Source organism: Phragmites australis, chromosome 19 (assembly GCF_958298935.1).
Source record: "Phragmites australis chromosome 19, lpPhrAust1.1, whole genome shotgun sequence".
In the NCBI taxonomy this organism is placed as follows: Eukaryota; Viridiplantae; Streptophyta; class Magnoliopsida; order Poales; family Poaceae; genus Phragmites; species Phragmites australis.
Window position 1 is genome coordinate 2,452,582 of NC_084939.1, and position 26,351 is coordinate 2,478,932.

The 26,351-nt window shown below is 44.1% G+C and overlaps 2 protein-coding genes and 3 non-coding genes across 7 annotated transcripts; 1 reads left to right on the plus strand and 4 right to left on the minus strand.

Annotated features, from left to right (window-relative positions):
• Nucleotides 1-732: 732 nt before the first annotated feature.
• On the plus strand, nucleotides 733-16,380 carry LOC133901032 (LRR receptor kinase SERK2-like). 3 transcript variants are annotated; one of them, XM_062342325.1, is made up of 12 exons: nucleotides 733-899; nucleotides 11,818-12,018; nucleotides 12,813-12,945; nucleotides 13,245-13,316; nucleotides 13,454-13,597; nucleotides 13,665-13,736; nucleotides 13,842-13,907; nucleotides 13,994-14,061; nucleotides 14,174-14,311; nucleotides 14,465-14,812; nucleotides 15,126-15,520; nucleotides 15,814-16,380. In XM_062342325.1, exons 2-12 carry the CDS (start codon nucleotides 11,949-11,951, stop codon nucleotides 16,135-16,137), a joined length of 1,830 nt encoding a protein of 609 aa, XP_062198309.1. In that variant the 5' UTR covers nucleotides 733-899; nucleotides 11,818-11,948; the 3' UTR covers nucleotides 16,138-16,380. The 3 variants fall into 3 exon arrangements, with proteins under 3 accessions (XP_062198309.1, XP_062198310.1, XP_062198311.1); XM_062342326.1 differs by having other exon boundaries at nucleotides 11,826-12,018; XM_062342327.1 differs by lacking the exon at nucleotides 11,818-12,018.
• Nucleotides 16,381-20,005: 3,625 nt separating this feature from the next.
• Nucleotides 20,006-24,366, minus strand: LOC133900654 (eukaryotic translation initiation factor 3 subunit I-like). Its single transcript, XM_062341850.1, has 8 exons — nucleotides 23,850-24,366; nucleotides 23,626-23,753; nucleotides 23,075-23,194; nucleotides 22,897-22,986; nucleotides 22,058-22,144; nucleotides 21,857-21,936; nucleotides 20,792-20,894; nucleotides 20,006-20,232 (listed from the first exon to the last, which is right to left on the minus strand). The coding sequence occupies exons 1-7, from the start codon at nucleotides 24,247-24,249 to the stop codon at nucleotides 20,819-20,821; spliced, it is 981 nt and encodes a 326-aa protein (XP_062197834.1). The 5' UTR covers nucleotides 24,250-24,366; the 3' UTR covers nucleotides 20,006-20,232; nucleotides 20,792-20,818.
• Nucleotides 21,050-21,130, minus strand: LOC133901108 (small nucleolar RNA U54). The gene has a single exon (XR_009906643.1). It is a non-coding gene; the product is annotated as a small nucleolar RNA U54 (small nucleolar RNA).
• Nucleotides 21,240-21,320, minus strand: LOC133901107 (small nucleolar RNA U54). Its single transcript, XR_009906642.1, has one exon. It is a non-coding gene; the product is annotated as a small nucleolar RNA U54 (small nucleolar RNA).
• Nucleotides 21,658-21,740, minus strand: LOC133901109 (small nucleolar RNA U54). Its single transcript, XR_009906644.1, has one exon. It is a non-coding gene; the product is annotated as a small nucleolar RNA U54 (small nucleolar RNA).
• Nucleotides 24,367-26,351: the final 1,985 nt, after the last annotated feature.

A 26,351-nucleotide genomic window follows, 5' to 3' on the forward strand; every position in this document is an offset into this window, starting at 1 on the left:
TAGTCCCTGGACCCTGGTCATCATGAAAGGTACATTTTGGCAGATTAAACATGAAGAGCGGAGGAGTGCGGACCTATAATTTGTCTATCATCTATTGTCGATTCAAGATCAGGGAATACTTGGCTCAGCAAGAGCAACGTCGCAGGAACAGTGAAGCTGACAGTATCACTTATTTTCTTTAAGAAATATACATACTAGGCACCACTGTTCACTTGCTCCAGTTGTTGTATTAAACAAAAAAACTTTTTTGGCATGGTAGCATCCACTTCATCGATATGCTTGAAAGTGCAATCTCATAATTATTGCGTGAACAGTGGTTTCGGTAATTTCCCTGCTTATTAGCTAGTCAATGGGGGAGGAAGCATAGTCTCCTTAAACAACTTTGAGGCTCAAATCCCCATCATTTTAGTTCAACGCCCTATGTTCTCACACACACACACACCTAATACATTCCTTTTTCTAATATTCAACTTGTCTTTCTAACAAAATCATATGTCAAAAATATAGAAGGACCATGTTATAAGATTTATAAGATCTATTAGCCGGTTATTTAAGTAAGATAAAGTTCAAACAGACTTTCGGAGCTCCGAGAGTAAGAAGGTATTTGCACCGTTGGATTACAGGTGGACTGCTCGGGTTGATTGATCGGAGAATATTTGCAAAAATAGATATGAGCCATTCGTTGCGTGATCCAATCAATAGCCGGGAATAACTGCTTCAGGGAGAGCTCTCAGATAAATTTGACCCATTCTTGCCTCTGACCTCAGTGTTGAGACTGCTCTATCCTCTCCTTTCCCATTCCCCCCGGCTAGGTGTTCATCCGAGGATACACCTGGAAGAAGAGAAAGTTCTAAGAAGCTAGGAGCATCACAGGCTTGAAGATTCTCCCTCTTTTCTTGGTAAGTTATAAGAAGCCACTCTTCCTTGCATGGCATGTGAACATGCAAGTACTACCTGTTTGATTTCTCCTCCTTCATCATCTTCATCTTTATCTTAATTCTTCTTCGAGTATCCGTCTACTTGACTGGATTGCTTGCTCTCCATTAGATAGTGGTAGAGTTAGGATTTGATCTATATGTGTGTCTGCTGAAAATTTTTGAATCCAATATACAAATATAAATTTTACTGAAAGTATAATATAATAATATTAAATATTCTCAATATCGTAAATTCAACAAATAAGTTTAAAATTTACAAAATTATAATATAAATAGACCAAATATAAAATAAAGACTTACATAGAGTGATACATATAAGATTACAATACTTACTTAGAACTCTACTTTATGCTTTCTTATGGTCATGAAGGTCTCGAGTGATATCATCCTCATTTACCTTGTAAAAAATATTACGCTCAATAAATATAACTAAACGTTCATTTAATAACTTGTTGCTCATACTATTTCTCAACTTATTCTTCACTAGACTCAATGCTAAAAATACTTGATGCAGCCGAAAGCCTAGAAGGTAGATACACAGAACACGTAAGTACGAGGACAAGTTAAGACGGAACACACAACACCTGATTGCCTGGGCCTTCCAGGGCCTCGGAGACTCAAAAAAACGCCAAAAAAAAAATGTACTCTGGCTCTAGATTTTAGGGTCAAAATGGGCAATAGGACAAAGTCTAGTTGATTTTTTTTCTCGTCGGTCTCGAAATTATCTTTTCGTGAAAAAAAAGTACGCCAAAATCGGAGTTTCTATACAAAATTTACGCCCATTTTACTGAACACAAACGAAAAGTCGTGTGCTATTTTTAACACTTGTCATCACCACTGGCAGAATCAATATCAATTTAAGAAGCAAGTTCATCTTTTCTCGTATCATCAATAAAGTTATCAAGTTAAATTTTAAACCTTATTAAATTCATATTTGATATGTCTTTAGGATAAAACTCATTAAGACTAAATACATTGTGTGCATCGCGTAAGAACCAAATGAATCAAACGGATTTAAGACCGCATGACATAGACAAGACGGGCGGGCAGAGCTTGGAGCTGGCGAGATCACCTGAGTCCTAGGCTACCCGTGGTGCTACCGACGAGGTGATGAGATGGCCGGCAAGGTCGATCAAGTCACAAGCGCAACCAAGCACCGTTCATGGCAAGTGTGCGGCGGCTCAGCGGGCGGTGCCTCGGCTCCAGGATGTGGATGGTCGGATGGGGACTAGAACTATTGGACCGAGGGGAGCTTTTGCCCAGCGGGCGTCAAGCGAGCATGCCTTTTTTTTTGCTGCCTATTGGGATGAGGCATTGGCAAATGCAAGGTAGTAACAAAAAAAGCTTGAAATTGCAAGGTAGTTCTGGGTTTACTTAGACTACTCTATAGCTCCGCCCATACCATTAGAGTGGTTTCTGGTTTTGACTTTGGAGGAGGGTTTCAGCCTCTTATTTGCCTTATGTGGAATGGTTGTGGGGTGTTAGAAATAGCAGCTTGCATTCAATTGTAGCCTATTTAAGACAATATATAGAGTAAATGAAAGAAATTTTAGAAAAAAAATTATCATAATAACCTTAAATATTATACCTTTAACATCCTCTTAAATACAAGTCAGCTCCAATAACGTTGCATTTGAAAAAATATGACATTAAATAATAAATTTAGATAAATTAAAACTAATATATGTAGAATTTATCTCTTCAAAATTATCGTAGAGTAAAATCTTTAATGGATCCAAACGGGAGCAACAATGAGAGGTCCCGCAATGCTTCAGGGATTCCGTTATATGCTTTGACCCGGAGTAGTTGTAGACAAGCTCGGAGTGTAGAGGTGTGGTCAGCGACTCCCTCGCCTTTGACAGCACCGCCTTGTGAGACGCAGCAAGGACAAGGAACACGTCCGCCACCAGTGAGGCGTTGAGAAAACCAGCCTCCGGTTCCAGCTTCCCCGGCTGCATCTAGTCCAGGAGTTCCGGCTGTTGGATTCATCGGTTCCAGCTTCCCCAACTGCATCAAGTCCAGGAGTTCCGGTTGTTGGATTCATCGGAGAAGAGGGAGACGCTGCGGCCTCCGGACACCGGAAAGCTCTTCATGCCACTCACGGCCGACGCGACGAAGAAGCAGGGGTGCGACACCATCCTGTGCGCGGCGGATCCGGCGACGTAGAGGACGGTGTTCTCGGGCGAACCCAGTGGCGTAGAGCGTGGGCGAGACCGGGCGGACCCGGCGACGCAGAGCTTGTTGCATAATCCTAGAAGTTCACGTTCCTAGTATTCTCTGTTTTTTGTTACAATAATGTGAGCTCGACCAAGTCTTGGTTGAGCACGTCTGTAGGACCTGATGCATGCACGTTCATGCAAAGGTTGCTAGCATTTCTATTCTTACTGTTCGGGTCGCACGGCATGCTGCCTAGTCGTGGGATGGCGCGGCTGGTGCGGGGAGCATGGCGTGCGTACGTCGGGGCGTTCGTGGCCACGGCCAAGTCTTTGTATTCCTCTATTTTTAAGCAATGATAGAGTTAGAAAACGCTGCAATCTTGCGGCACAAAAACTATCGTGTACACATCGCGTGTGTTGAGTGAGCGAGAGAGCGTGTCTTCATTGTCTCCAGCGACGGGCGCCGGCGGTGAAGACAACACGTGGTACCAGAGCCAGGGTTCAAGTCCCTGGGTACGATGTCGGCACCACTCGGTGGCCAATCCCGAACACCGAACCCCCATGGTCGATGTCAGTCACCGTCGCCACCTCCGCGCCGACCGCGTCACCGTGACGAGGTCGTGGTGCAGCGCGTTGTGAAGGAGATCGGCGGCAGCGGCTCCTACCCGACACTGATGAAGACCAACTATCCCGACTGGTCGACGCTCATGCGCGTCATGCTGCAGGCACGGGGCCTGTGGACAGCGGTGAGCATCGGCACTGACGACTACGTCGAGGACAGGATGGCGCTGGAGGCCATCGCCAAGGCCGTCCCGGTGGAGATGATGCGCAACATCGCAAGGAAGGCCAACGCACAGGTCGCATGGAGGCGATCAAGACGATGCATGTCGGTGTTGAGCGCGTTCGCAAGGCGAAGGCGAGCACTCTTTGTCGCAATTTTGACACCCTCACGTTCCGCGACGGAGAGACGGTGGACGAATTCGGCGTCCGCATCACCGGTATCGCAAACCAGCTCGCGGTCCTCGGCAACGGCTACGATGAGGAGGAGGTTGTTCGCAAGTTTCTTCAAGCCCTTCCACCCGGGTACGAGCAGATCGCCATGTTGATCGAAACCTTGCTTGATCTCAGCATGGTGTTAGTGGAGGAGCTGATCGAGCGGCTCAAGGCGGCGGAGGAGCGCCACGGCCTCGCATAGTATGCGGCTAGACTCAACCTGACCGAGGATAAGCTGATCACACGCGTGGCTACGCGGCTGCAGCTGTCCAGGGAAGGCTCCAGCGACCATGGGAAGCGCTCGGGCTTTGGACCGCGCATAGGCCAGGGACGCGGGTGCGGCAAGGACGGCAGCGGCCGTGGTAGCTTCAAGCCACCCAAGCGTGACACAAATGGCGGGAACACTGTCGCCAACGATGAGTGCTGGTACTGTGGCAAGACGGGCCATTGGACCCGCGAGTGCCGCAAGAAGAAGAGGGACGAGCAAGCCCATGCGGCCCAGGCGGAGGAGGAGAAGGAGCCCACTTTGCTGGTGGCGGCGGTGTCGGTCAATGCTACCTCCCACTCTGCCCCGCCACTACTGAGCTCTGCGTTGCCGGCGGGCGGGTCCCCGATCCACCTCGACGAGAAGAAGATGTTCGTTCAGCCTGGAGAGAAGGGCGAGGGCTGGTCCGCGTGTTGGATCCTCGACACGGGAGTGACCAATCACATGACGGGCGTGCGGGCTACCTTCGTCGAGCTCGACACAGGGATCTGTGGCACCGTTTGATTCGGCAACAGCTCGGTGGTCGGCATCGAGGGGCGTGGCACCGTCCTCTTCAAGTGCAAGAATGGCGAGCACCAAGAGCTCACCGGCGTGTACCATATTCCTCGGCTGACCGCAAACATCATTAGTTTGGGCCAGCTCAATGAAGAAAGGTACAAGATCCACATCGAGGATGGGGTCCTCAGGGTCTGGGATCAGCGGCGGTGGTTGATGGCGAAGGTCCAGCGATCACTGAGTCGGCTCTATGTCCTCGACCTCAACATCGATAAGCCGGTGTGCCTGTCCGCGCAGGGCACCTAGGTGGCATGGCAATGGCATGCCTAAGGGTGGCAATTTCCCCCGTCGGGTCGGGTCCCCGCGGGTTTCAGACCCGACGGGGGCGGGTTCGGGTGAAAAAAAAACTCTGTGAAGCTATCGGGTCGGGTCGGGTCCAGGCCTTAACTCGGGTCGGGTTCGGGTTTAGGTCTGTTTTTTCACCCATGGGTGTCACCCGAAACCCGAAACCGCGCCCACCCAACGCCCGCGCCCGCCTCGCCCTACCCCGCCACACCCCGCTCGCCCGCCCCGCCGCACCCGCCCCGCTCGCCCACCCCGCCCCGACCCGCCGCTATCACACTTTCGGGTTTCGGGTTGCCCCGTCGAGTTTCGGGTCCCCGTCGGGGCCAGGGGTGGGGGTGGTTTTGCGCCCGATATTGATTTCGGGTTCGGGTCGGGTTTGGTGAGTCAGGTTTCGGGTTCGGATCCGTTCTAGTAAACCCGGCGAGGGCAGACCCATTGCCATCCCTAGGCATGCCAGGTACGGCCATCTTGGCTTTCAGGGGCTGAAGAAGCTAGCGCAAGGGGAGCTGGTACGTGGACCACCGCGGATTGATCACGTCGATCAAGTCTATGATAGCTGCTTGGTCGGGAAGCAGCGGTGCCACTCGTTCCCAACTGCGAGTTCGTTCCACACCACGCACTGTCTCGAGCTGGTCCACGCTGACCTCTGCGGGCCGATCATGCCGTAGACACCAAGGGGAAAGCGCCTCTTCCTGCTCACCATCGACGACAAGAGCCGCTTTATGTGGCTCGTGCTGCTTGCCTTCAAGGATGAAGCAGCATCAGACATCACCCGTCTTCAGGCGCGGGTGGAGAAGGAAGCAGAGCGCAAACTCGGCACGCTGCGTACCGATCGCGGCGGTGAGTTCACAGCGCAAGTGTTCATGGACTACTGCGCCGAGCTGGGGGTGCAGCGTCATCTCACCGCGCAGTACATGCCTCAACAGAACGGCGTGGTGGAACGGCGCAACCAGACGATGCTGGGCATGGCCAGGAGCAAGATGAAGGGGATGCGGGTACCTGGCTGGCTTTGGGGGGAGGCAGTCACCACAGCTGTCTTCATCCTGAACCGGGTGCCGATGAGGAGCGTGGATGGGGCGACGCCATTCGAGGCCTGGTATGGCTACAAGCCACTTGTGGACTTCTTTCGCGCATTTGGTTGTGTTGCACACATGAAGGTCACCGGAGGACACCAGCACAAGCTGGACGACCGCAGTACACCGATGGTGTTCATCGGGTATGAGCCGGGCTCCAAGGCATACAAGTTCTACAATCCGAACACTGAGCACGTGCACGTGTCGCGTGATGCGGTGTTTGACGAGACACGCAAATGGGATTGGAGCAAGGTGGAGGGGAACGTCGGCATGCCCGACTCAGAGCCCTTCCACGTTGAGTTCATGACGGTGTACACTGCACCCGGCACGCCACCAGAGCGGGTGGTGGCGAACCTGGTCCACGGGGCCGCGACGCCTTCTGTTTCCACGAGGTCGCGCGCGTCGACACCCACGTGCAGGTCGAAGTTGCACACGCAAACGGCGCGCAGCGTGTCATCAGAGGCGGTGGAGTTCGCGTCGCCACCAAGCGCGGAGCTGGACCTCGACACGGAGCACGACGACAATGCACCACTCCGTTTTTGAACGGTCAACAATATCCTGGGGCCGTCATCGCCACCAGGCCTGGCGGAGGATGATGCTCCGGAGGAGCTGCTGCTCGCGGTGGGGAACAAGCCGGCCACGTTCGAGGAGGCGCATGGCGAGGAGTGCTGGTGCAAGGCCATGATGAAGGAGATGGCCTCGATCGAGGAGAACGGGACCCGGGCACTCATGGACCTTCCACCCGGGCACCGTGCGATCGGCTTGAAGTGGGTTTTCAAGTTGAAGCGCAACGAGCAGGGCGTCTTCATCAAGCACAAAGCCCGGTTAGTGGTGAAAGGCTATGTCCAGCAACCGGGGATTGACTTTGACGAAGTTTTCACGCCGGTGGCGAGGATGGAGTCCGTGCGCATGGTCCTGGCTGTGGCGGCGTGCGAGAACTGGCTTGTGCATCACATGGATGTCAAGTCAGCCTTTCTCAATGGCGAGCTTGGCGAGGAGGTGTACGTTTGGCAGCCGCCCAGCTTCATCGCTGCAAGGCATGAGGGGAAGGTGCTCAAGCTCAAGAAGGCTTTGTACGGGCTCCGGCAGGTGCCGTGCGCATGGAACGTGAAGCTGGATGGGAACCTGCGTGAGCTCGGCTTCACCAGGTGTGCCAGCGAGCACGGCCTGTACACACGGGGCGATGCGACGACGTGTGTGGTGGTGGGTGTCTATGTGGATGACCTCATCATCACGGGCTCAAGCAAGGAGGAGGTCGAGGCGTTCAAGGAAGAGATGCAGTGGCTGTTTCGCATGAGCAATTTAGGCCCACTCTCCTACTACCTGGGGATCGAGGTGAAGTAGACGCAGGAGGCCGTGACGCTAAGCCAGGCAGCGTACGCAAGGAAGCTATTGGAGAAGGTGCGTCTGGAGGACTACAACCCCTGCCAGATGCCGATGGAGGTGCGCCTAAAGTTGAAGAAGGAGAGCACCACACCGGAGGTCGATGCCACAATGTACCGCAGCTTGGTCGGCAGCTTGCGGTACCTTGTGCACACGTGGCCCGACATCGCGTTCGCCATCGGCTACGTGAGCCAGTACATGGAGAACACGAGGGAGGATCACTTGGCGGCCGTGAAGCATCTTCTCCGGTACATCTCCGGCACGATCGACTACGGCATTGTCTTCCCCAAGCGCGGCAAAAGGGAGCTCCGGCTGCTGGGTTTCAGCGACAGCGACTTGGGGGGGGGGGGACATTGATGACAGGAAGAGCACCACCAGCGTCATCTTCTTCCTCAACAACATGCCAATCTCTTGGCAATCTCAGAAGCAGAAAGTAGTGGCGCTCTCATCCTGTGAGGTGGAGTACATTGCTGGTGCGGCGGTGGCGTGCCAGACGGTGTGGCTTGTGCGGATGTTGGGCGATGTGATCGGGGCAGAGCCACAGCTGCCAAGGTTGAAGATGGACAACATGTCCACTATTGCATTGAGCAGGAATCCCGTCCTCCATGATAGAAGCAAGCACATCAACACCAAGTTTCATTTCATTCGTGAGTGCTTGGATGGCGGGAGGATTCAAGTGGACTTCACAAGCTCTCAAGAACAACTTGTTGATGTCCTGACGAAGTCGCTCGGGCGCGTCCGGGTCCAAGTCTTAGGGGGAGATTGTTGCATAATCCTAGCATGTTCACGTTCCTAGTATTCTCTATTTTTTGTTACAATAATGTGAGCTCGACCAAGTCTTGGTATTCCTCTATTTTTAAGCAACGATAGAGTTAGAAAACGCTGCAATCTTGAGGCACAAAAACTACCGTGTACACATCGCGTGTGTTGAGTGAGTGAGAGAGTGTGTCTTCATTGTCTCCGGCGACAGGCGTCGGCGGTGAAGACGACAGAGCTCGGGCGCGTGCAAGTGAGATTCAACGGTGGGCAGATCAAAACCAGTGGCGGCAATGGGTCGAGCTGGCGGTTCGGACTGAATGCGACGACGCAATGGAGGAAGCAAGCGGCCATGGGAGGGCTGCGGCGGCGGCGAGAATCCCACGGATCCCGGCAACCGGAGCAGAGCAGCATCACGTGCGCGGAGAGGTATCCGCGATGGGCGGACAAGTTGGTCGGACGGGGAGCAACGGTGGCCCCTGGTGGATCCGACCAGGCAGACCTGGCGACCACGGCGATCCAGTGCGGGGAGTTAAGATGGGGCAACCCCGCAGGCAAGGCGACGCCGGCGGCGTGGTCCCAGACGAGGGACGTGGCGGCCACGGCTGTGGAGGAGGTGGAGGTGGAGGCGGAGGCGGAGGCGGAGGCGGAGGCGGAGGCAGAGTGCCCATGAGAAGAGAGAGAGCCAACGAACAAAAAGCCGGCAACATGTCAGATGAGGACAAGTTGCGGCTAATGTTGGATATCGAGCCAGCTTCAGCTCAACATAATGAGTTGGTTCGATTCGGCTTGTTAAGAAAACGAGCTAAATGTCCTGCTCGGCTTGACTCGTTAGTAGCTTGAGCTAGCTTGTTTAGCTCGCGAGCTAGACCAAATCAATATGTCAGAGCTCGTGTACACGCTAGTTTATTCATACATACAAGCTCAATATCAACAAAAAAAAAACAATTTAGTAGCAGCACAAATTTAGCAGCAGCATCACCAGGTAGTTCATTCATACATACATCCAAGCACAATTCATATAAGTACTAGGTAGTTCATTCATACATACATATAAGCAAAATTTAGCAGCAACAGGTAGCAGCAGCATCACCACTTCACCAGGTAGCAGCGGCATCACCAGGCAGTAGCAGGTAGCAACAACATCAACAGGTAGTTCATTCATACATACATATAAGCACCAAGTAGTTCATTGATACATACATATAAGCACAATTTAGCAGTAGCAGCAGATAGCAGGTAGCAGCAGTTGAGCAGCAGTAGCACAATTTGCTTCACCCTCCATCACTATCATTCATTACTAGTTACTTGCCACCACAGATACCAGAAATTGCATGGACTCAACATCATCGGCATCATCTTCTTCCTAAAAAGACAATGTAAAATGAGCATTACATAAACAATCTTACCAAAAAGATATTTGAAAACAAGGCAGGTTTTACAAACAGCCTATTAGCATACCACAAACATATGAGGATTCATGTCATTTTTAGAACCTCGTATCTAGCTCAATGCACACACTAAACCCTGGACCATGGTTGGGCTCAAAGAACTCCTATAGTCATCAAGAATTCTACCTTCGGTAGAAAAAGTTGACTCTGATGATACACTGCTAGCTAGAACAATTAGAATTTCTTCGCCATTTTGGACACAACAGGAAACCTATGGGCATTCACCTTCCAATAATTAAGTAAGTCAAAATCTTTATCATCTAGGGTCACATTTGCTTCATCTAAATAAATGAGTAACTCTAATTTTGAGCCTTTTGTAGCACTAGCTTGCAAAAAAGACTAAAATAGACAACTGAGGCCAACCAGCTACTTGTATCCTTTGAAGATGATGATGATTGAGCCCTTCCTATGCTATTGGCAATCATTTTGTGGCGATAATCCATCTCATACATGTTGTAGAGTCCTTCCAACTCTTTATTGATGTCATCAATCTCGCTTTCAAACTTTGAGGAGTCATACATCTGTGCAAAGCCCCAATTGATAAACCTCATTTTGAATCTGGTGTCAAGGATTGTAGCAATAACCATAACATTGTTCCTCTTCTCCCAATACTTATCGAATTTGTCCAACATGGTAGCAGCCATACTCATCAAATGTGCATCTCCATATTGAAGTGCCACTTTCAATGCAATCTTAACATTCACTATATAAGGATAGAAAATATTGGCGGTGGGGTAGGTTGATCCTAAAAATGCAGTGGTTGCACCAGCCATTGTTCCTAATATTGGTTGGATTTTTTTCATACAATTTTCATTTATCTTGTGAAGGTTCCCACTCATACTTGTTTTCCGCATCAACATAGTAAGTGAATGCATCCTTATACTCTTTAGATTGTTTTTTAAGAGAACTTTGTTGCTCATTGATTAAATAAAGGAGTTCATCATAGGAAAGAGAATCTTCATCGGATTCATCATCACTATCCATACCTTTAGTCATAAGTCACTTGTGAGATGACTTGCGCGATGACGACTTGTGTGATGACGACTTTGAGGAATAACTTTTCTTGAAGGGGATGATGGTGAAACTTTCATCACTTGAGATTGACTCTTCATCATCCCTCACCCATCTCCCTATGCTAGCAAGTGTTTTGGCTCTTCCTCTTATCTCCCTCTTCTCGATCTTGTTTTTTTTCTCCTTCTTGATATGATCAATTGTGTTGACCAAATCTTCAATAGAGATAGGATGATCAACCTTAGCATTGATCATCTTCATATTCTTCTCTAACTCTGAATGTACTCTAGATTAGAAGATTACAATAATCCTCTTAGGGGAACTTGGGAAGACAGTGGCTTTACTTAGGGAAAATAGGTGGAGCTTTGCTTTGGCAGAACAAAACACTGCCAAACAGGCAAACACCACCTGCACCCTGCAGAGACGAAATGGAGAGGAAAGTGTGGGAGAAAGTTCACTTGCATGTCATAATCAGAAGTTCTTGGAACAGAGTGGTCACTGGTCAGTGATAGGTATAGGCCAGTAGGGTCATAAGGACTCATCTTTATACAGAAAATTTCACTGGGATTGATTTCTGGACTTGTACGTACATCATATATCTTATTGGAGGAACTTTTCTTTCTGAGAAATGTATCAGAGGAAATTTCTGAGAAGTGCAGAATACAATTGAACTACTGAAGTCCAGTGACCACACTGAGACTCATTTCACCCGTACCAATGTTTTTTTTTCATACAAGCAGTCAAAATGGGACCTTTGCAACATAACCCAATTCTCATCACTGTACGCATAATTTCAACAACCTAAATTTTATGCTGAAGTAGAATCCTGGCATGTTCAGGTATACCATTCCATCTTGCTTCCAGTTGAGGACCGTGTCAGATTTCTTCTCTTGAGTGTTTCTGTTCACCAATTCTTCTCAGATTGCTCTCCTCTTATACGTTTCACATCAGTGATGCAGCTGTCGAGCATCGATCTCGCTTCAAGAGGGTCTCAATTTTGAATCAGGCTAACAGATTCAGAGTATATTCAGCAGCGCTTCAGTTCCTGAAAGCATAACAAACTGAGGATACTTTCAGAAAGCATGGAGCTATTAGCATTTCTGATCATTTTATTGGGATGCCTACAATCTTTTGTAGCTTCTGACTTCCAAGGTAAGGCCTCAACATTTTTGCGAAATCAGATATTCTTCTTTGGCTGGCATTAGATTAGACAATTGCATATTTAAATTGAGAATTTGACTGAATCGACATAGGAGACATGGAAATTATTGTGGTATTGACTAGACTATCTCTACTAAGTACTGACCACATAAGTGTTTGTTAGAGATTTGGCACCCTATCCATGTCACCAGTTAAATGTTTGAACTAGAAACTCTAGAAGAAAACTACATAATAGATCCTAAAGCATACTAGTGATGTGCTGCAGATCAACTGCTTGACCCCTTTCAGCATACTACCTTTGAAAAATAGAAAAAGCTTGACCGACTTAGGAGGTACGAGGTGGCATTATAAATAAGAAAAAATAAACATTCAAATTCGTGTCGAAGAGGACTCAAACCTGGATGGTCTAAGCATGCATCCACATTCTCAACCAACTGAGCTAGGCTAAGTTTCCTACCTTTGCAAAATAGTACTGTTCATTTTCTTTACTTGAAATGTGTTAGAGATATCTCTCTGTGTAGTATCTCCAATCTATAAGGGATTTTTTGCATATTATCACCTGTATATATAGTGGCTCAAGGCCTTCAGAGAATACAAATTGCTATTGCTAACAAAATGGACATCTCCAGATTGGCAAAATATAGTACTTCGGCATGCTCTATATAGTTAACTGATCAAGAATCCAAATTGTATGAGTCACCGAATAGATGTCAATAAGACGAATTTCACCACTTTTTTGTTCTCTTGAGTCTACATCAAGGTAAGACTATTTGTTTTGTCCACAGTCGAAGTACTGTACGAAATGAGGATGCAACTCAACGACAATCGTGGTATCCTAAAAGACTGGAAGGATAATCAAATGAGCCCCTGCTATTTGGGTAGTGTTACTTGTAATCAAGACAACAAAGTTATTGAGATGTAAGTTCAGCCTCTTCATCTTAGATTCTGAGCTGTCTGAACTTTGAAATCCATTCCCGTCCAACGCAGCTAGGTTTAACATAATCCACATTCTGGCCTTTAAACATGAGGAAACATTCTATTATTAGCTAACTATGTTTGAAGTGATTGAGCCCAACTGTTCATAACAGGAGGAGAGTTTTCGTTTGGATGGAACATTTGCAAGCTCCATTCTATCCTACTTTATTATATAAGTTTGTGATGACATGTACTTGTGTTCACACGACTATTTGCTTAGTTTCTCGGTTCTGAGTTTGCAGAACCTTGAGCTCATCTGGGTTAACAGGAGTCTTGTCGCCCAGCATTGCAAAGCTAACAACTTTACAACAGCTGTAAGTTCAACGATCTATTCTTGTGTGTGTTCCAACATTTCGTCCTCATAAAAAAGGGTCCAATCATATATAAAATTACTTTCCCATACAAAATGGATAAATTTGCTGTTGCTGATTGCCACATACTATGGTTTCAGGTTATTGGACGGCAACAGCATAACTGGAGGGATTCCTCAGGAGTTTGGCAACCTATCAAGTTTGACAACTCTCAAACTAGGAAGAAATAATTTAAATGGCTCGATACCTGACTCTCTTGGCCGTCTTTCAAAACTCCAAAATCTGTAAGTCAGCCATGACTCATGTTATCAAGATTAATCAAGAACTCTAACAGTGTGATGACTTGGACAGAGATCTAAGCCAAAATCTCTTAAGCGGAAATATCCCAAGCTCTTTCTCAAATCTTCCATCACTGAATGATATGTAAGTTGTCTTTTTCATTGTTATTCCTACTTGTACCATTTTATTTGTTCAAGAAAGTCAGTAACTGTTCCATTATCAAATATCATAACTCACTTTATTTTGCAGTAATCTTGCATATAACAATCTTAGCGGTGAAATACCAGAACAGCTACTTCAGGTGGCTGAATACAAGTATGCCATATTTGTAGCAGATTACAGAAACAATTTCATGTGTGCTACTTTACAGTTTATTTAGTAAGTGCAATTTGTCTTTCCAGCTATACAGGCAACCATTTGAATTGTGGCCAACATTTATTTTCATGTGAAGGAGGCAGCACAAGGACAGGTACTTTATTACGAAACTGGCAATCCATACCGAACACTAAATTTGGAAAGTAGCCATGAGCTTTTCTTCTTCTTCTTTGTTTGGCACACTAAATGCTTGCTGATACAATTAGGAGGATCAAGAAACTCCAAGGTCAAGGTGGTTCTTGGATCTGTTGGTGGAGCAGTCACTCTCCTTGTCGCTGTAGTTTTATTTCTGCTATTGTGGCAAAGAATGCATCATCGACCAGAAATATACATTGATGTTTCAGGTTTGCCCAGAACCAGCACTACGTTTGTTCAATGATTAACATAGTGGTGCTTTTCAAACAAGGAAAAAATATTCCATGGATTGAAATGACTCAATTAAAAGAAATACCAAACTTTTTTAACTGATACAAGACGAACATGTTCAACAATTTCAGGTCAGAATGATCACAAACTAGAGTTTGGGCAGATAAAGCGGTTCTCATGGAGAGAGCTCCAGATTGCAACCAACAATTTCAGTGAACAAAATGTTCTTGGCAAGGGTGGTTTCGGTAAGGTGTACAAAGGAGTTCTTCCAGGTCCAGACAATAGAAAGGTTGCAGTGAAACGACTGTTTGAAGTGGAAAGAGCTGAAGGGGAAATGGCTTTCCTCAGAGAGGTTGAATTGATAAGTGTTGCTGCGCACAAGAATATATTAAGGTTGATAGGATTCTGCACGACTCAAAACGAGAGGCTATTGGTCTACCCTTTCATGGAGAATCTGAGTGTTGCTTCCCGTTTAAGAGGTAGAACTATGCTAAGATAATATCTTTATCATTTATTTATACCAGACTATAGGTTTGTCTTCTTTGATTGGTCTTGGTTTATAGTGTCAGTTGAAGCATGCAGTTGTAATCTATGAAGAAATATATTGTTGTAAACTAGGAGCAAAATGTGCAAAATACTCTATGCTGAATCTGTAATATAAAAGTATACATAATTGAACTTTCTCTAATTTTATCCTGGGCACTACTAATTTCAGAAAAGTCTAAGGCAATACAAACATACATCATTCATTTTCTCAACATTGCTGCTGATAAAACCTATAAAAAAATGCAGATATAAAGTTAAACGAACCAGTGTTGGATTGGCCAACAAGAATGCAAATCGCTCGTGGTGCTGCCCGTGGTTTGGAATACCTTCATGAGCACTGCAATCCCAAGATCATCCACCGTGATGTCAAAGCTGCCAACGTCCTGCTTGATGAGAACTTTGAAGCAGTGGTAGGAGACTTCGGGTTGGCGAAGATGATGGACATAGGGAGGAATACAGTCACGACCGAGGTTCGTGGTACAATGGGCCACATAGCTCCTGAATACATGAAGAGAGGTAGGCCATCAGTGAAGACAGATATCTTTGGATATGGTGTCCTGCTGTTAGAGATTGTGACAGGAGAGCGAGCACTCTTCCCTGACATTATGGAAGGAGCAGGCGAGGTCATGCTCATCGACCAGGTAAGATGACATTGCATGATCCGATTGACATTTTGTTAGTACACGGGTAAATATTAGGTTGCATGATGTTACTGATAGTCTGATAGAGCAAGGAAAATGAACAGAAGCATTTCGAGCTCTCAGGAAACATTATTTCACACCTTATTAATTAGTATCAGTGACAATTAAGTATAACCATGTAGTTACCTTGCATTTTCTGGTATACTATGGCTTCACATGTTCACATAGTTGACCCCGTTTCAAAAAAGGAATAAGTTCTGTAAAGTTGACTTGAATGATTGGCTAATTTGAAGGTCAAACGATGGATGGAAGAAGGGCGGCTGCACGACATTGCAGACGGCAACCTAGGTGGTGTATACGACCTTGAAGAGGTGGAGAAGATTACCCAGATAGCGCTCCTCTGCACCCACATGGATCCTGATCAACGCCCTGAAATGTCAGAGGTTGTGCAGATGCTGGAAGGAGACTTTGTCCCGGCTGAGCGGTGGCAGGAGTGGCAGGTGTCTGAGCTCACCCGGAGACAGCAGTATGAGATGAGGCAGCAATGCAAGCTCTTCAGCTTCAGTGAGGAGTCTCTCAACATCCAGGAAGCCATTGAACTGTCTGCTGGCAGATGAGCTGCAAGATCATCATAAAATGACATGAATCTCACTTGTTCCTTCAGTATAAAGGGTGCAAAGGAAACTTCAGAAGTACACACGGCACCTTTTGACTATTAGGAATAGTCTATAGGGTCTAATATGGTAGTTTGCATCAGTAACTGCATCCATATGCTATGAACACAACTGCTGCCGGTACTACAATTATGAACTATAAACTATTTACATTTGATTCGAGGAGCATACTGTATTAATTGGTAACTCTGTGCACAAACATTGCAAATGGAACGCTCTGATGTGTGTTTATTAGGTATGGTCGAACATCAAACCTTGAAAAAAAAAGGCCACAAACTTAAGAAAAATGGTCAAAAGAGAGCCTCTGCAACTGGTGTGTTTTCTCTATCATTTACATTTTCCATCCCATTACAAGAAAAAATGGGGTTAAGTTGAGCGGCAGGAGCAGTGAAGCTGACCATCAATAAAGATGAAACCAACCAACAAAACTAAAGATGTTAAAAAAAAAGAGAGATGATGTGTATGGTGTCAATCGACTCACTACTCGGCACAGTGCCGTCCAAACTCAACCGAAGTGAACTCACCACCGAGATCGGTCCACAACACACACAGTTGCCGCTCGGTCTCCATCTTGACACGCGCCTGGAACTCGTTGATCGCCATGGCCGCCTCATCCTTGCTGATCAGTAGACGTAGCCATATGTAATGGCTATGGTCATCCACCAGCAACAAGAAGTAGCACTACTCGTCCTGTGTCACAAGAGTGATGGGCCCATACATATCACCGTGCACGAAGTTTAGTAGACCCTCGGCGTGATAGTTGGCTTCCAGCGGAAAAGCAACACATGGTTGCTTACCGGTGAGATAGTTGTCACGGACCTTGCTAACATGATCGATCGCCAGAAGACCACACCCCACACAGGACCTCAAGACTCATGTCGTGTTTGTGTTGTCACATGACTGGGTCTTTGGATTTGAATGTATAGGACTTGTCAATGTAATGCAAATGTTCCGGTTATTTTGTGTCAGTATCTCAGAATATATGAAATTGGGCATGTCATACCAAAATGCTATTCCCAACTGCAAGATGACCAGAATGTTTGAACTGGTCGAAAACGGATCTCTGCCAAGCCCCATGAATCTCTGATTCCGGCCGTCCCGGGCGGTTCTGCGTTGCCCGTTGATTACGGTAACCGGTTCAAAAGTTGAGAAGGAACAAGGGCCGCCAGGCTTCCAGGAAGAAGATTGATGACATAGCAGCTAGATTTTTATTTTATTTTTTTGAGAAAGGGGTGATTTTATTCTATTAACCATAAACATAGTATAATCAGAAATATGAAAATAAAAGCAATACAACCGCAGGTCCCAAACTCTAACACCCATAAGCTTCTCTGAACGCCGTTGTCACGCTGGATCGAAGAAGCCGATGTCACTACTTCTCCCACCAACGAAATAGGGCCATAGAAGGCCATTAACTTTTTTTAAACTACCATGTGCAACGCAAAGCGTTATTAGAACGATGAACGAACGGGCAACCCCATCAGACGGGTAGAAAAAATCTTCCCCTTTTAAAAAAATAGAAACAATGACCAACATGGCAAACTAGCAGATCGGAGAATAAAAACACCTCTGGATTCCTCCTCAGTTGAGGAATCTAGAAGTAACAAAAGCACCGATGAATCTCTAACTAAATCCACAGGAAAAAACTAAAAACTAATCTAATAACTAGACTAGAAACTACACAACCTACTAACCACAGGGGCTGGGCCACCCTCGACCTCTGACATCGACTGGCTCTCCAGAGTCGCTCGAGTCGCCTCTGGAACAGTTAGTGCCGATTCTTCTAGGCGTTAACTACATAGGAGTTTTTTTATTTTTATATTTTTTCAATTAAAAATTTAAATAAATAGATTCCTCGTGAAAAAAATTGTAAAACTAGACGCCTACCACCTCATAAGGGCGTTTAAACCCTTACCACCCCTGAGAGTACGGTAAGCAATCCCACAGACTCTTACCGCTCTTTCATGGGACGGTTAGACTTACACACCTCTAAAGGGGCGGTAAGTGCAGTACTCAGTATATGAACAGTAACCGGGTGAACAGTACTCTGACGTTCAATTTCCCTCCTGCCTTATCTATTCAAAACATCTGTTTCTCTAAAAATCCTGAAAAGTTTTGTACGTGTTACATAATACATGTACAACCTATTTTAATTGAATTCATCCAAAAATCCTGTGTAAAATTTAAACTAAAATTCTCCAAAAAAGACTACTTTTATAACTTCTAGCAATTGTTAGTGCCTCAAATAAATTTCTAAAAAACTGGTAAAATTCACTAATATTCTTCTTATGTGATTTGATAATTTCTAAAATTATTTTAGCAGTAGGTTTATATATGTTTGAATTCAAATTAAGTTAAAAAAAGAATATCACATGAAATTATAAAAATACATATAAATGGTGTATTACAAATGAATCTACTTTTTTACCATATAATATAGGGCTAAAATAATTTTAGAAACTATCACATCACATAAGAAGAATATTAGTGAATTTTACCAATTTTTTAGAAATTTATTTGAAGCACTAACAATTGCTAGAAGTTATAAAAGTAGTCTTTTTTGAAGAATTTTAGTTTAAATTCTACATAGGATTTTTAGATGAATTTAATTAAAATGGGTTGCACATGGATTATGTAACACGTAAAAAAAAATTTAGGATTTTTGGAATAACAAAACATCACTATTTTAAATAGAGAAGATAGGAGCGGAAATTGAACTTCAGAGTACTGTTCACCGCGTTTACTGTTCTGAAAGGGCGGTATAAATGCGGTTTTGTAATTTTTTTTATGAGGAATCTATTTATTTAAATTTTTAATTGAAAAAATATAAAATAAAAAAAAGCTCCCTACATAGCAGCTAGATGGGGCGCGGCTTGGCAACTGCATGGACCACCCAAGTAGCAACGGTGATGGGCTGGTCAGACTAGAAAGGCCCAATCCGCCATCCCTTAGACTCTTTTGCTGTTACTATTTTAATTTTTTAATTTTTATATTTCGAAAATCAAAAAAATGCAAAGTTAAAAATTGCAAAAATAGATTAAAAATAAACATATCGTCCTCAACAAACGATAGATTAAAAAAATAAAAATACAACATTTCAATGATATTAAAGTTCAAACACTATCAAAATAGTCATAAAATTTTTTAAAAATAAATTGATACAGAAGATACTATAATCTAACTCTTTAAAAAAATTCAGCCTAAACAATTTTACTATAAGAAACAAAAAATATAAATTTACATTCGTCCTATAACATTTTTATTATACACAATACAAATCATATTTTTATCCAAAAATTTTGGAACTAGATCATACTATCCTCTACCCCATCAATTTTTTTCAAAATTATTCACAACTATATTAATATTGTTTTGAATTTTAAGAACAATGAAACACAGTATTTTCTAACAAGAAACAGTAGAATATTTTGCAATTTTTTCAAAAAGACACATATTTTTATAAAAAATTATTTTGAAATATAAAAATAAAAAACTCATACTATTTTGTTCAGATTGAGGCCACATTCCGGTCAAGGTTCACAAATACGTTTGACCACCGAAAACTACCCACCGAAAATAAAAATGGAATTTAATAAAAACCAAACAAATTTCATCAAATTTTTTATTTTTGAATTTGGGTTTGATAAAAAACCGATCGACTTATGAATACAGTACAGACTGTTCAGAACAAACAAAAATGGATATACATGGGAACAGTTTTGCAAAGAATATACAAAATACTAAGATAATTGGAGAAGAACCCGATGATATAGATCGCATCAAAATGGAGTGCCAGATAGAACAAGAACAATGAGAAAAACTAAGATTGCAATCCAAGGATCTTTTCATTGCCAAGTGTACAAATATCTCAAGCATCTAGGAAGAGCTGGTTGTTCAGTGCAACAAAAACGTCTAACAAGCAAAACACCAGCAGCAGCTAAAGATCTGAGCCAACTCTCCAAGCAAGCGTCACGACCAACCAGCAACAACTGAACCCAAAAAAACCTCTTATGGCTGTTGGGTCTCTCAAATGCGACCCTGAAAACAAGTTGCAGGATGAAGATTAGCACAAACGCAATCTGAAAACCAGTGCAACAAGAATCGCAGGATGCAAACACGATCCATCCGGCCTAAATCTAAATGCAAGACACTGAATTCTATTTGCAGAGCGAGGAGTTCAGCAGGGATTCGTTCATTCTATATTCAGACGAGCACCAACCCATTCAATATTCTATACATTTTATTATAATTAGTCAACACAGATTAGAGATGCAGCTGATACCTTAATGAGCCAGCACTTCAATTCAATATTCAAACGAGCACCAACCCATTATTTATCCATAGAACATCATGGGTTTGCAAGCAAAACAATATGTTATAACAAAGCGACAAATAGGCATTCGTACTATTCACAAAATTGGTTTTTGCTTCCACCATCTGAGTTTATCAAACATGAGGGCAGAGTGCCGCGCTACTTTCTGTTATCTAAACAATAACATACAAGTAATGACACATCAAAAGAGCTGAGAACTGATAACAAATTCTTGAACCAACCAGCTCAAAAATCTCCAATCTTTGCTGGCAGATAAAGTATTACCTCGGATTAGTTTGTAATGTCCTTTATCTAAATCTTGATGTTGAAGTAGTCGGAATCAAAATGGTGCAGCCTTACATATCCATCTTCGCCACCACTCGAAAAGCTAATAACATAACAGAAACAACATTGGCAGAGTTAGATTTCAGCAGTGACAAGCAGAACAGAAGTACAAAGCGAAAACCCCGTTTCTAAAAGAAAAGGTGACTTCTGAAAGAAAAGAAAATTTGTCTACAATGGATGACAATAGGGTTGAAAGATGGCTCTCATAATTAACATTTTTCAACAGCTGCAGTCCGAATAGCGTATATAACCAGAGTGACTGGTCGTAATCATTGAGCCATCAGAATCATCCGATGTACACAATACTTAAAATAGGTATGCTAAACAAAATGTATAAGGCATGATTAACCGGTAAAGATACTGTTAATATAAATTCAAAATAGTATGTAGCTCTCATAGTTTAAATTTTCATCAAACTGAGATCAGCATAGCGTATACTGCCAATGTATTTGGCTGCAATCACTGAGCCACATATAAAAGTAAGTAGTTGCAAGAGAATTGCTTCAATAATATATAAGGTAGAAATAAATAGCTTCAGAACTCAGTGGTGACCAAATATGTTATAGGCAGAAGAAAAGAAAAAAAATGTTCTACAAAGAAAAAGTCCATACACAGGTATAAAGACATAGGCTAGAGAAAAAGTAGGCTAAAATGGCAAATGGGATTAGTTGTTACATTACCGGACAGGTGAGATAGATGTAAAAAACAAATTTCAACAAAAGAATAGAATCTTCCAGAGAAACTTAATGTGCAAAGGATAATCATTATGAAAAACTAATGGAAAGTATGCAAATCAATACAAAATATGCTCTCATAAAGCTTATGGCATCCTAATGTGATTCAGAATAGCGTATATTACCATGACTTAACATGGCTTCATCACTGAGCATCCAATTACAAAGAAATATGAAACACGAGAATAACCTTAAAAAGGGACACTGGCCAAATGTAGACATTAAGAGCACTGACTACAAAAAACAAACCCGGTTGGAACAAAAATATTACCTCCGCCCATCGGGATTAAATGCCAATGCATTAATTGGTCCAAAGTGTCCTTTAACGCCACCAATTTCCCCTTGCAAAATCTAAAACAACCAGCAAAGTCCTATTAGGTGGAATAGTTCAGATATAATCTGCATACAAAAATTAGCAAGAGTATACACAAAAGAAGTGATATCTCCCAATTTTAACAAAAAAAGAACTCACCTTGTGATAGAATTTAGCCTCAAATTTACCAGCACGGCGGTCCGTCATAGTCACATTCATCGCATCCTGACCACCTCCTAGAACCACCTAAAAACACAAACGAGCTTTTATGTAACTAAAAAAATGGAATACAAATGATGAAAAGCAACGGCGTCAATTGTCCCGCTTAGCTCAGCATCATAAATGCATAGGCCTTAACCGCAATGCATAACCTGAGCGAAAAAAATTCAAACATAATAAATGCTTTCTGCTAGTGTAGATAAGACTAAAGGATTTGCAACAGCTGAGAACACTACATAAATTATTCAGAATCATAGCCTTCAACCTTAATTCCTGGATGCATACAAAATGCATTAAATCGGGCACAGAGCTATTTTGCACTACAGCTGCATTACCATCTGCCTTTCTATATAAAATCTGTTTGCCAAATGTATTTAGACCGGCAGCGTAAAATGCAACACAGGGAAGCAGAACATATAGACACAGACCCAATGCAATTTCAAGAATTATAGATTCACCAGAAATCTCATCACAAAATACACCATGATATGAAGCAATACTTAATTCCAGCTCAGAAATTGCACTAGGCACTTTGTGCTTTTAGCATGCAACATGAGAATGTATTTGAAGAAATAAACAAAAAAATGTGTATAAATAAGAGTCTGTGAAGCTCATCACAAAATACACCATGATACGAAGCCATACTTAATTCCAGCTCAATATTACACAAATATTCCGTGCTTTTCACATACAACAAGAGCAAGTTACTTACGACAACCCATGTTGAGAGAAAAAAAAAATATGTGCATAAACACGAATGTCTGTGATTAGGAACATACAGTGTCATGAGCAGGAGAGATGTCAACAGCATTAACAGGTCGCTCCGTGACATATGTCTTGATCAGGGTAAGCGTTCTTGAATCCCATAGCTAGGCAGGTAATATTGAATGTCAGGGAAATCCATAAAAGCGGTACAAAATATGAACATGTTTATGATAGTCACTTAAAAACTATCACCTTGGCAGATTTATCCAAGGAGCCTGTAATGAAATGAGACCAATCTGAGGATTTTGACAGTGATGAAATTGTCTTCTGATGTCCAGATTCCTTATCTGACTCTTTCAGCAGTTTTCCGGTCTACATATTCATTCAAAGAGCAACCCATGATTAGTGATGTGAAAAACTACTCCAAGTTTCTCAGAGTAAAAACGGCAGTGAAAGACCAGCATGCATATATAACAACATAGCAGGTTATATGCAGATATTACTACCATATTAGTTGGTTGTTGTCTTAGTCCACTAAGATGATGGCAGTAAGAAGTGAAATTTGGCATAACAACTTCTAAGTTTTTAAAAATCACACTCAGCACATGATCATATCATGTAACACATTCACATTTGATAACGCTTAGGTGATAGTGACTGAACAAAAAATAACATTACGATACTAAAAATACTAGAACACCACCAGATGCCCATTCCAACAAGCAATTACCGCATTCCTTGGACCAGATACCTATTTCTAGTGGCCAGTTGAACTATGTGTAGGCATGTAACAGCATGCTAACCTCCGAATCCCAGATGCGAATGGTGGCGTCCTCGCCGGCGGTGATGATGGTACTGTTCAGAGGCCCCCAAACGGCCCTGTTGATCCTCCCCTTGATGCCGGTGATGACGAGCGCCGACTCCTCCGTCTCTGCATCCACCAACACACGCCTCACCTAAAGCATCCACTCGCATACAAACTTTCATTCATACGGAAGGAGTGGGAGGGGGAAACTAGCAGACTCACGGTCCTCGATGTCCTCGGCGATGCGCTTGATCTGCACGGTGGGCACGTGGTCCATGAAGCTGTCGGTGGTGACAACGGCGAGCGCGTCCCCGATGGCGAACTCGACAGACCTCGCGGGCGCGTCAAACCGGAAGCTGAAGAGCTCCCGACCGGTCCGCACCTCCCAGAGCTTGGCGGTCTGGTCGGCGGAGCCCGTGATGAGGAGGCCGGAGTCGCGGGAGACGTCGCATGACCAGACGGCGCCGTTGTGTCCGCGGTAGGTGCCGAGGCGGTCGCCGTTGTCGGCGTACCAGACGGTCGGGGTGTGGTCCTTGGCGCAGGAGAAGAGGAGGTCGCCGTCGCGGTTGTAGCGGAGGAACGTGAGCGGGCGCTCGTGGCCCTTCATCAGGATCGGCCTCATGGTCGAAAGCGAGGAGGGGAGGCGGCGGCGGCGCCGGAGGTGGAGGAGAAGGATCTGGATGGGGAGGGTGGCGGCGGCGGAAACCCTAGCTCGTGTGCGGACAAGGGGTTTGTGCGGGTGGGTCGGTGGGTATTAGAGGGTGGTTGTTGGGCCTGGCCCGGTGGAGTTATTGGTCCTGCCTTAGAGTTGACACGTGTCGGAGCCCATTGAAACTCTGATTTTTTTATTTTTTATTTAAAAAACAAATAATTGTAAAAATAGGCGTCCATCGAAAAAATTGTAAAAATATTTTATTGTCACATGTGAGTTCCAACGGGCGACATGTATTTTTTTTAATTCATTCTAGACAAGTTTGTGAAGATACTAGCAATCATAAAAAATTAGCATGAAGATGTCTGATTCAAGATATATATGGGTTGCGATTCGTCATAAAAATAGTTTTCCAAGCTACCATGTCCTAGTTTCATGACGAGAACATTAGGATCGCCACTAATGATTGATCTTGTTAGGTGTTTAACTCCAATATCATAGGTTAGTCTAAGAAACTACTACAAATATATTACCAAGAGGAAGGTGACGGAGGAGACGATGTGTGGTGACCAGCTGCTTGCTCCGATGGAGTGCGCCGCCAAGAGGAAGGCGACGGAGGTGGCTGGCTCGACCGTTGTGGTAGAGGCAGAGAATGCAGTGGGCAGCGCAGGCGAGAAGGCTCGAGGCCCGAAAAACCGGATGTCGAAAAGGGATATTCGATTAATCGTGGCCCAAAAGCCGATGGTCGCCCCGAGCGACTATGAAGCCCTGAAGTAGAGCAACCTAGACCTGACGCCGTAGCCAGGCGAGGAGATGGATGAATCCAAGGAAATACTCTACTTCATGGCTAACGTGTTCGGAAGAGATGTTCCCTAAGCTACAGGAGTGGGTGCGCGAGGAGCTAGAGACTAAGAGCTATGTTGAGCTCGACAATGACTGGGTCAAGGAGAAAGCCAAGGCACAGACGGTGATCGATGAGGCATGAAAAAAAGTTGAATCACTCCTTCTTTTGAAGACTGAGGAGGAAGACAACGACGACATTGAGTACTTTTATGATAAGAAAGAGGAGTAGGGAAGATGGCTCTGTCGAATCTAGGATATTTTAGTTTTTGCCACTCAATTGAAGCGCCTCTACCAAATTGCCTCCAAATTCGTATGCAACTCAGTTTTGCCACCGGGTATAGAGACATTCTAATTGAGTGCAAAAACACACTCAATTGATGCGCTATCGAAGTGCCACTAAATTCATAAGATTTGTTTTTGGCACTGGGGATGCAGATTCTTTTATTTCATACATGGTGGAAAAACTCAATCTTATACGGATTTGGTGGCGTTTCGGTAAAGTTGTTCTAGTTGAGTAGCAAAAATTGATATATTGCGTGTTTCACTCTGAGATGAGGATTATATTTGACCGGTTGCACACCTATGTTACCTATCTATCTTATCTATTTATATATGCTTCAAGTAAATTGGGTTTTGTTAATTCTGATGTAGGACCCTTAAACTGAGTTAAGCGTCGACTATGTCATGTACTATACTAATTTACTAAGTTAGAATTCTTGTCTGCTATTACAATATGGTTCTCTTAGGGTATCTCCAGCATGATCATTTTCCAGTGCTATAGTATCTACAAAACACTATGCCGCCAACATTTCCCAATCGGGGAGATCAGCAAAACTCTCCACCAGGTATCGTATCAAGCGCTACAATGATGTGGAGAGAGAAATATGTACTCTAAATTTAGAGATCCTCTCTCCTGTCCATATCACAGTTCATAGAGGATGATTGTGGGTTTGAAAAAAAGATAAAAATGATGGAAGGTAGGAGATAGAGTAATTGCTGGAGATAAAAAAATAGGGAGTAATGTAATAGTGTTAGAGGATATTATAATAGTATTATAGGAGATAAATTTTTAAAGTATCTACTGAAGATGACCTTATATTGCAAAAATTAGTGCCTTGCTTGTTGTGAGATTTCGACTAGAACAGGCTAGGCTACATGGCAACGATGGCATGACATTGCAAGTGCCAAGTGGTTGAAAATTTTCATGGATTTTTCGTTCTTCCATAAGC